The sequence below is a fragment of the Tasmannia lanceolata genome, unplaced genomic scaffold (genome assembly GCF_043159265.1).
Source record: "Tasmannia lanceolata isolate RefF3 unplaced genomic scaffold, GAP_Taslan_0.1 ptg000006l, whole genome shotgun sequence".
Taxonomy (NCBI): Eukaryota; Viridiplantae; Streptophyta; class Magnoliopsida; order Canellales; family Winteraceae; genus Tasmannia; species Tasmannia lanceolata.
The window spans coordinates 27,795,096-27,806,374 of record NW_027518683.1 but is presented as its reverse complement, the minus strand read 5'-3'; the positions used below and the strand labels follow the sequence as shown (position 1 = coordinate 27,806,374).

The 11,279-nt window shown below is 34.1% G+C and overlaps 1 protein-coding gene across 1 annotated transcript; it reads left to right on the top strand.

Moving 5' to 3' along the window:
- Window positions 1-893: 893 nt before the first annotated feature.
- On the top strand, window positions 894-7,279 carry LOC143878892 (uncharacterized). Its single transcript, XM_077381107.1, has 14 exons — window positions 894-1,197; window positions 1,303-1,398; window positions 1,487-2,616; window positions 2,827-3,016; window positions 3,119-3,363; window positions 3,477-4,214; window positions 4,543-4,665; window positions 4,784-5,048; window positions 5,159-5,258; window positions 5,718-5,784; window positions 5,983-6,136; window positions 6,332-6,496; window positions 6,565-6,644; window positions 7,229-7,279. The coding sequence occupies exons 1-14, from the start codon at window positions 894-896 to the stop codon at window positions 7,277-7,279; spliced, it is 3,708 nt and encodes a 1,235-aa protein (XP_077237222.1).
- Window positions 7,280-11,279: the final 4,000 nt, after the last annotated feature.

Sequence of the window (11,279 nt, the reverse complement as noted above, 5' to 3'; positions counted from 1 at the left end):
ATCAGTCACACTGCACCTCGAGAACTTTATGGATTTACAGAAACATGGGATTTTGGAACACCAAATATATTGTGCCAGATGTGTGGAGCACTAATGTGGTACCAGGAACGAGCTACTTCTAAGCAAGGTCCTTCTGCAAGATTTTTCATGTGTTGTCAAGATGGTAAAATCGAACTACCTTTACTACCAGAAACACCAATTTATTTGCAAGAATTACACAGTGGGAAATATGATAATCGAAACACATCTTTTAAGGAACTCATTCGGGCATACAACTCCATGTTCAGCTTCACTTCGATGGGCGGTACTGTTGACTACAATGTCAATGATGGTCGAAGCCCATATTCTTTTAGAATATCAGGTTCAAACTATCATCAAATTGGAACATTGCTGCCAAGGGTTAATTGTAGACCAAAGTTTGCTCAGCTTTATGTGCATGAGACAGAGGATGAAATCAAGAATAGAATGAGCGCTGTTCACTCTAATGAGGCCCACTTCAAGATTGATGAAAATGTTGTAAGAAATTTACGACAGATGCTCGACATTACAAATCCTTATGTGCAATTGTTTAGGTATGGGAGGGACTTCTTAGCAAACAGTTCTACTATTAACTTACGTATTCGTCTTATCGAACAAAGGTCACAAGATAGTCGACAATATATCCTCCCAACTGTATCTAAAGTTGCTGCACTTATGGTTGGCGATGGATCTGAAAGTGTTGAAAAACATGACATTATTATTTGCAATAATGAAGGATTTCTTCAAAGGATTAACGAATGGCACCCTGCTTACAATATCCTTTATTATTTCCATATGGAGAAGATGGATGGAGGATTAATATACCTATCAGATCAAATATGAGTTGTACTCGCCCAAGTAGAAAGCATGTCAGTATGCGAGAGTTCTATGCTTATAGAATTCAATATCGTCCTACAGAAGGAGGAACACTGATTAATTCTGGACATCTTTTTCAGCAATTTGTAGTTGATGCTTATACAGCTATCGAAGAACAGAGATTACTTTGGGTGCGACAAAATCAAGAACAAGTACGCGGAGAAGTTTACCAAGGGTTGCAAGATGCTATAGAAAGTGGTGATCATGATGCTTCAAGTATTGGACAAAGACTTATTTTACCATCATCACTCACAGGAGGTCATCGATACATGACCCAGGCATTTCAAGATGCAATGGCGATTTGTCAATGGTACAGTCCTCCAGATTTGTTTATAACATTTACTTGCAATTCAAAATGGACAGAAATCACTTCAACTTTAGCATTATTTCCCGGACAATGAGTTAAAGATAGACCTAATATAGTAGCAAGGGTATTTAACATCAAGAAGAAGCAACTTATAAATGACCTTCGTAAGAAAAACCACTTCGGAAGAGTTGTTGCAGGTAATTACTAATTTATATTGTTGTTATATTGAAATTATAATTTTTATCCCTATATAGATTTTTAATAGATTTTTAAATTTATATGCAGACATTCATGTTGTAGAATTCCAAAAGAGGGGATTACCACATGTGCATATTTTGTTAACCTTGGCAAATGAAGATCAAATTGTTACAGCAGAACAAATCGATAATTTTATTTCTGCCGAACTTCCAGATAAAACTGTTGAGCCTCAACTATTTGAAATTGTTTCTAAAACAATGATCCATGGGCCTTGCGGTCTTATGAATCCAAAATCACCTTGCATGGTTGGCCGTGCATGCTCTAAGAAATATCCGAAAAAGTTCAATAGTAATACAATCATTGATGATAACGGTTTTCCTGTTTACCGTCGAAGGAATAATGGTCGAAGTGCTATGATTCATGGTCAAGAAGTTGATAATCGATGGGTTGTCCGATACAATCGTGCTCTATTGATCAAATATAGCTCACATATAAATGTTGAACTTTGTGCTAAGACAAAAGTTATTGAGTATCTTTTCAAGTATCTTCATAAGGGACCAGATCGAGCTACTGTTGTTATTGAACCTGAATCTTCAACATCTATGCAATCCAATGTCAATTCCCATCAAAATAATGAAAAAATTAAGCAATACTTGGATTGTAGATATATATCTGCACCAGAAGCGTGTTGGAGAATTCTAGAGTTTGATTTACATGCACAACAACCATTTGTTGAACGTTTGCAATTTCATTTGCCCAATGAACAATATGTCATATTCAATGACAAGGACAACCTGTATGACATCATGTCAAGGCCAGGTATTCGAACAAGCATGTTTATAAAATGGATGCAAGCTAATAATAAATTCAAAGATGCAAGGAGCCTCAAATACGTAGAATTCCCAACTGCTTGGGTCTGGAACCGAGAAGAAAAAGAATGGCATCGAAGAAAGAAGAAAAGAGCCATCGGTAGATTGTATTTTGCACACCCATCATCAGGCGAACGCTATTATTTACGGATGCTCTTAAATATTGTACGTGGCAGCTTAAACTATGAGGACATACTTACTATCAATGGCATTCTTTATCCAGATTTTAAATCTGCATGTAGTGCACTTGGTTTATTAGAAGATGATAGTGAATGGCACGAAGCTCTTGAAGAGGCGTCTGTTTGGGCTACATCTCATCAACTTCGGCATTTATTTGCATCAATTTTGGTATCATGTGCCGTGACAAACCCTTTATCACTATGGGAGGGCCATTATAAAGATCTAGCAGATGACTTACAATCGAGAGCCCAAAAAAATTTACAAAATCCAAATTATTTATTACCCGAGCATGTGTTGTAAGAAGCTACATTACAAGAAATAGAAAGTATTCTTAATGCTATTGGGAAAAGCCTTTCTGATTATCCTTCTATGCCACAGCCTCAATCAAATGATCAACATGAATTCGAGAACAAATCCATCTTGGAAGAGTTAGGCTATGATCGAGCTGCAGCAAAGATTGAATATCGTCATTTAACTTCAGAACGATTATCAATCTTCAACACTATTTTGGACTCATGTATTAATGATGCAGGTGGTTTTTACTTTGTTTATGGAAGCGGTGGGACAGGTAAAACATTTCTATGGAAGACATTGATTAATAAATTATGAAGTGATGACAAAATAGTATTGAGCATCGCATCGTCTGGTATTGCTGCTATATTACTTCCAGGAGGTCGTACCGCTCACTCCCGTTTCAAGATTCTGCTCAATCCACCTGATGATTCTACATGCATGATAAAGCCGCGATCAGAATTGGCAGTCTTAATAAAGAAAGCTACACTTATCATTTGGGATGAGGCACCGATGATGCATCGATATGCCATTGAGGCTGTAGACCGCACATTAAAGGATGTACTAAAACATACTTCTGATGGAGCATCTAAGTTTTCGGAGGCAAAACTTTTGTACTTGGAGGTGACTTTAGACAAATACTTCCTATTGTCCCAAAAGCAAGTCAAGAAATTATCGTTGCCTCTTGCTTGCAAAAATCTTATCTGTGGGATTATTGCAAATTATTCCGTCTAAAGAGGAACATTCGAGTATTGCAACAAGGAATGTCGTCTACAAAATGTAATGAAGTTACTGCATTTGCAAATTGGCTTCTTGATATTGGAAACGGAAGCTCACCTACAATTTCTATTGATAACCATTCAGAAGCTGATTGGATCAGAATTCCAGATGATATGCTCATAGATACTTATGATAATGGAATTATACAACTAATTACAATAATTTATCCTGATTTTCTATCAAGATTGCACGAAGATAACTATCTTGAGCAACGAGCTATACTAGCAACAAAGAATGATGATGTCGATTATGTTAATACTTTGATGTTACAAATGTTACCTGGTGATATTAGAACATACTTGAGTGCTGATAGCGCAGTTAATAAGAGTAACGACGCCTCTACTGAATTGCTCACTACGCCTGAATATTTAAATTCCTTAAATTTTTCGGGAAAACCAAAGCATTGTTTGGAATTAAAAGTGGGCGTTCCAGTTATACTGTTGCGTAATTTGAATCCAGCTGTAGGACTTTGCAATGGAACTCGATTAATTGTTCTTCGATTAGAGAGGCGTACAATTCAAGCAAGTATTATCACAGGAACTAACAGAAATGATATACACTGCATACCAAGAATTGTTATGTCTCCATCTGATCGTGAATGGCCATTTACATTCAAAAGGAGACAATTTCCTCTAAAAATCGCTTTTGCTATGACTATTAACAAAAGTCAAGGGCAAACTTTATCAAAAGTGGGGGTATATTTTCCAAAGCTAGTTTTTACTCAAGGACAACTTTACGTTGCTTTGTCACGTGTAACTTCTAGATCAGGTGTTAAAATACTGCTAGGTAATAAAGACCATCCAAAGAAAGGCTACACCAAAAATGTTGTTTATAGGGAAGTTTTGCAAGGAATATGATCCTTGCTGCTAATAATGTTGTAAGGCCTATCTTGATTCTTACATTCGTTCAAATTTTATTGCCTATAACTACTTAGAATAAGAAATATAATTTATAGACAAGATATGACTATACTTAAAAGAATGAATGTTCCTTTTTTATAGGATGCATACACTTTTCGAGCAGATACTTCTAACTAGGCCAAGTTGGAATGTGAAGTGTAGAGTTAAGCAAATCTTTAGTATTCATGAATACAATAGACCTCATGCCACTGGCCGGGTATCAACAATTATTTTAGCTGATGAAAAGGTATGTTTTATTTTATTTACAACGATTACCTTATTTTGGTTTATATCATGAGATAAATATTTACTCCAACTATCCTCAATTTCTATTAATTTTTCTTAATTTTTTTTATTCTTACCAGAAGGATCTTATTCAACTAACGCTTTTCAATGAAGATCTTCAAAGATATAGAGATTTACTACAGGAAGATGGGTTCTTCTACATTAACAATCTTGCTTCCAAAGCAGTAAATCCCGCTTACAAGATCATCAATCATGACTACCAATTGATGCCAACAAGACATACCAATATTGTTCCATTCGATGGAGATACAATGCCTGTAGGTTACAATTTCACTCCATGCAAAACTGCTTGCAGAAGTACATCTCATCCAATGGGGTTAATTGGTAAGTTGTATAATTCCTTTCTTACATCCCATAAATATTCAATAAAGTTTTTATGTATATACATTAGATATCATATCTGTGCTAAAACTTTATCTTTTCAATCAATGAAGATATCTTGGGAATTCTACTTTACGTCAGTGACATACGGCCTGTAAAGACCAAAAACAACACATTTACTTTAAAAAGGGATCTGATCTTGATTGATGAAAGGTTTTATATCTACTATGACTTTTTATTTTTACTACTATTAACCCATATTTCAATCTCCATTCACTAATACCGAATATTTAATTTTGATGTCAGCATTCATCCTGCTATCCTCACCTTGTGAGGTTTAAAAGCAGAAGGAATAACAGCCGACGTAGTTCATCCTCTCATATTTCATACTATCTTGATGGGCAAATCTGTGAAAGCTGTAGAGTACCAAGGTAACTATAATATTTTAATTCACATTAAGAAAACTCTTTTTATTTAATATATACTATATACTAATGTGTTACTTTAAATTGATTGTACGGATTTCTTTATCAAGCACAGCCTATACCGACATTTCAATCAACCCAATCAACATGGCTGCTGAAAGATTATCAACTTGGTAGGGAAAATCATATTTTCATCAAATAATGCAAATTTCCTCTATATTTAAATTAATTGACTTATATTTTACAGGTTAGATGTCGATAAGAAACTTCAATCATATGTCATGCGCATAGTATCTTCATCTTCACCAATAAACGTGATATCTGTCTTGCCAAGTCAAAAAGAATAGGAATCATCGATTTACAAAACCATCTACATCAAGATCCACCAAATGTATGATACACATTTAGTTAAATTTGTATCAAATATAGCTTCATCTTTCCTGCATCATAAAAATATGAGATTCATATATTTATAGTTTTTTCCTAACTTAAATCATTTTCCTTATTCACAGGGAACATATTATAGAATCACTGCTACATTGATTACTGTACACACAGATCTCCTATTCTGCTATAATGCATGTGTTTTATGCAAACGGAAAATCAATCTTACAATTGATGCAAGCGTCTTAACTGTGGCTATGAAAGCGATCGCACAATCCTCAGGTAAAAAATATCATATTTGTTTATGGCTCATATACATTACCGTTATTAAATTTATAATTCAATTTAATTGTATTTATACAAACATATTTTATAGACTATACAGCTATATAATCAAAGTGAATGTTGCCGATGGATCTGGATCAATCGATTTTGCACTTTTCACTGATGAGGCTCAACATATACTTGGTTTATCAGCTACAGAATGTAAATCGATTTTGCACTTTTCACATGATGACATATCAATTCACACAGATAGTGACCATTCAGAAGTTCAATCAGGCATCGAAGAATATTCAACAGGGGCTTCACAAGAAATAACAAGAGATGATGCATTGCTGATAGCGAATACATGCAAAGAAGGTATAAAACTACCAACTATAATATCACATATGACTAGATTCACATAATTAAATCTTACATTGCTTTAGGCGAAGTTCTAGCCTCTATGGAAGGAAAAGGCAAGAAAAGTACTGCAAAATTGCAAAAAGAAAAGGAATCACTATGCAGGGTACTTGAAATTTCACACTTTCTTCTCCTATATTTTTAATACCTACACCAATTCCCAACATTTACAAAGAAATCACCTTTTTTTTTTCCAGGACCAACATATCAAATTAGATGATGTCACTTTGGAACAAGTTACATAGCTTTGTCAGTTCAGCTCAGTTTCGAAGAAATTGCATAGCTTTCTCTTCACTTTTGACTAAAGAATCAGATTACTAGCCTTTTTGTTTATAAAATATGTTCATATTACATGTAAATTCAGCATGTACATCTGGTTCTGAATCCTATGTATATTTTAACTACAACTTTGTAAATAAAAGTTACCTCATGTTTATATCTTAAGCTAATCTTAGATCATAGATGTAACTTATGTTAATTTCCCCAGTTTCATCTAATTCATAATGAAAACCTGAACACCACATGAAACCAAAATGATCCGTATCACAGGGTTGATCTTCCAACAAGGTACTTACCACATAACAACTCCTATATGCATGTTCTTTTATGCTCACAACTAAATCACTAATAAATACCTATTGTTGTTAGTAGTGCTGCAATTCTTATTGATTTCTTTTTTTCTCTGTGTAGCTCCTTATTCTAACAAATCAAAAGCTAAGCATACCTTCCAACAAGGTATGATATTTAATTTCTTTCTATTTAACCAAACATGTGTTTACAAATCTCTTTCTATTTATATTGCTATTAAGTATGTTCAAGAATTCAAAACTCCAACTCAATGAGCTTCTCATATACTTTGCCAATTGTTCACTTGTCTCTCCACTTATTTGCCCTCAATACTTCACAAATCCAAGTAAGACTACATCTTCCAACCCAAAGTACTTCAATAATTCATTATATGTTATTCAAATCATTTCTTCAGTTTATAATGAAATGAAATATTTATATTTTGTTTCTATCATTCCATTAATTGCATATACAAATTAGTTCGTCATAATTTTCTATTCATTAGTTGAGGTCTGCATTGCTCTTTAGATATGAGCAATCCATGAATTATATTTCCATGAAAACCAACCATCTTCAAATAATCTGATGGCCTAATTTCCATCCACTATGATTTTGGCTGTTGCAACCACAATGTTCTGATTGCCAAACAGATTGATCACACCAAATTTATACAGTGTACATTTCTCTAAGAAGAAGACATGTACAACTCAAAAAAATCCACCCAAATATCGCAGCCCCAAACATAAGACGAAACACTCATTCTACAAAACAACCAAATGTCAGAGAATCATAACTTGGCTAAATGGACGATATCTAATAATCCACTAATGAAACAAAACACATGATACAATTTGATAGGGTCAAAAACCAAAAGGGAAACCAGTTATACACAGCTGATTGTTTCTGTAAGACTCATACAAATCACAAAAATCCACCCAAAAATTACAACCACAAACATATGATAAAATGGGTCAAACCAGGGCCCCAAAGTTTGGAAGAGAACCAACAACAAATGTCTAGTAATTCAATTAATAATTAGAAATCACCTTCTAAGACCTCGAGTTCCTCTCTACAGCATCTTGGAGTTGTCGTTTATTATGGGGTCTGTCATATCTGCCACAATGGTATGGAAGGCATATTTTTTTCTCTTTTTGGAATTCTTACTCTTCATCCATTTCCTCTTTTTCTTGGTTTGTTTCATAGCTCCAATTAGCTGAGAGCAATTAATTTCTTAAATCGAATGGTTAAGATCACCCTATAGATTTTTTATTAAAAAACCATAAAGGAGGGCGGTAAGATTGAAATTATGTGGCTTTAATGGGTGCCTTTGTTAAAAAGCATAAAGGAGGGGGTATATGTCTGTGTTCTATTGAATAGAAGGAAACAATGGTAAGCATCATAATATATTGATTATTGCATGGCATCTAAGTTTAGAGGTTGTCTATCTACTTTCCACTTTTAGATGCATCCAAACTATGGGAGCAAGTCCCAATATTTGCAAATTCAGATTGAGCTTTTACCAAGTAATGATTCTATTTAATTCAAATCCATTTTAGCAAAAGCTCAACCCAATCGACCCAACTTCCACCCGTAGTCCAAACACTTTCAAATGACTTTTTTTTCTTTCCAAGAGGGGAAAGTGAAATTGGTGTAGAGACAATGACAGTATTGGCACTTTGTTGAGCACGTGATATTATTGCTGCAAGAACATTCAATATCAAGTGGTTTTCATCTTTAGGTTATTGAACTTTTGTTCTTCATGGGGATTTATCAAATCTAAAATGCATGCGCATTGACATTTCTTGAGAGTGGGAGATCATTAGAACATGGATATATGGAGCTTTAACACGCAGGTTCCAAGCTCAAGGCATTAGTATATCATACAATTTGCTTATTTGATTCTGATTCGATGCACGGGCCGACAAAGAACTGTACGGACCACATCATAGGTTGATCCAAACCGTTCATGTGATGGAAGACAACATAAATAGGTTGTGCACCAAAAATCATTTCCATAGGCTGATCCTAGCCCTCCAATCTATAAAGGTTTCCATAATATGTTGGTCCTCTTAAATCGGATGGTTACGATCACCCTATAGATTTTTTATTAAAAAAGCATAAAGGAGGGGGTAAGATTGAAATTAGGTGGCTTTAATGCGTGCCTTTGTTAAAAAGCATAAAGGAGGGGATAGGATTGAAAATATGTGAGTTGTATGGGTGCATTTGTTAAAAAAAGTAAAAAAAAGTTCTCTTTTCTTTCTCACAGTTTTTTTACCTTCCTATATCCTTGAACTTTCTTTTGTGAAAAAAAAAAATATTTTCTATGCATATTTTTATCATTCAATTTCTTAGGGGTTTCTTTTTAATGTTTTATGCAATTCCTTACTTTCTTCCAAACTTTTTACGAAATTTTCTCACATCTACATGTCTATATGTCTCTTTCAAGTGCTTTTCATAGTTTATTAATCCAAGTTTCTATTTCATCGGTTCTTTTTGTATTGTTGCTTCAACTTGTAATTCATAACAATATTTTGAGCTGATTCAGAATCGAATTGGTAGTGGACAAATTATTTTGTAAAGTCCAATGCTTTCTATGTTCTTCCTCTTTTAGACACGAAACATTGATATTTCTTATTTAATATTTCCTTTTGAATAATTTTATCTGATATTTTTACTAACGGAAGTGATATATCCGCCCCTTTTGATCACCAAGAACACCCCCTGTCCATGTTTGTGGCAATCAAGGGCATTGAATTCTTCTAACAAAAGTACTACAACCTCTCTTTAGTCATTGATACACTGCAGGAGGTGTTCCTGGTGATGAAAAGGGGAAGATATATCATTCATTGCTTTACAAATCTAATGCAATATCTCCTTTTTTTCTCAAGTTAAGTTTTCATTTTGGAAAGTGACTTTAGAAATCTAATGCAGTATCTACCTAATGTGCTCTTGATAAATCAACATCTGTTGCAATTAAAGCGGTCGTTTCAACAGAAACACAAGGAAAGGGTCCAGCACTTTCAACCAAAATAGGCTAAGGACAAGATGGGTTGGCTTTGGCATTTGTGAGCTTCAAATACTACTGGCATTGATAGTGAAACCCAAGATCTTGACTCACCCCTCCTCTTGAAGTTACAAACAAGAAATTAATTAATAGCGATTGAACAAAGATACCCATGACCATGAAAAAAAAATCAATAAAGCTACATTTGACATTCATTCCCATCATATAAAATTTTAATTGAATTATTCATGATAAATAACTTTCTCTATAATACACTACAATACAATAGAAACAAAGTCCCAAACAGGACCCTCAATCAAAGAATATAATGAACATGCCAGTTATCAAGATGAGCATTCTTGAACTAGAAAATGGCCAAAAAACGGATGACCTCTAAAGAATTTCAAAACATCACGAACTTGAATTGTCAGTCACCTATTTAATAGTTCATCTCCACCGACAGGTTAAAGGTCTTTCTTTACTTTTGTTTTCTCTATTTCCAAAGTTTGAACTATGATTATTAGATAGTGGTTTGATTTACTCTATTTAGTCTGATTTTCTTGGTTCTACAATTAGTAAATTTAATTTCTTTTGCCCTCTTTGCATTCCAGAAATCTTCTGGAAAAGTTTGTGTTGTAGAAAATTTCGTCCATTTTCTGATCCTACTCTATGATGGACAATTCTCTATTCATACGTATTTGGTGCATTTCAAAGGGGATTAGGTAAAACCAATCAGCGCTTATTCCACATACAGAACAGCCCCATTTACACTTGCTGTGAGTCTTTGTGGTGCATTGGATATTGAGCGGCTCCATTTTCTGCTTTAGATTTTTTGAAATGGTCATTACTTGCTTGAGCCTAAATTGCCTATTTTGGCTCTCCCTAAAGTGTGTTCTTTCTAGCGCATTTACATCTTTCAAAATCTGAAATACATTACTATATTTTTTTAGATGCATTTTGTTTATCCCTCTAGAATTTGAACCTTGATCTAAGTATTAGTTTGGATTATTTTTCACTCTACAGAAAAAAATTAACAAGCTTCAAATCAAAGAGCTAAACAAACAGTTAAGCATGTATTAGTCCTTCCAGACCTCTTTATCAATCTATGCTTTAGCATGCCTATTTAAACTTTAATACAAAAAGTTTATATTAAGTTGTTTTGTCTTCATA

Bases quoted from the DNA above. Each gene is read 5' to 3' on its own strand.
- LOC143878892 (XM_077381107.1), top strand. From the start codon at position 894: ATGCGAGAGTTCTATGCTTATAGAATTCAATATCGTCCTACAGAAGGA. The intron at 4,215-4,542 runs GTATATTTTCCA...CTTTTCGAGCAG, and splicing joins AAACTTTATCAAAAGTGGGG to ATACTTCTAACTAGGCCAAG. The intron at 5,259-5,717 runs GTTTTATATCTA...TATATTTTACAG, and splicing joins CTGATCTTGATTGATGAAAG to GTTAGATGTCGATAAGAAAC.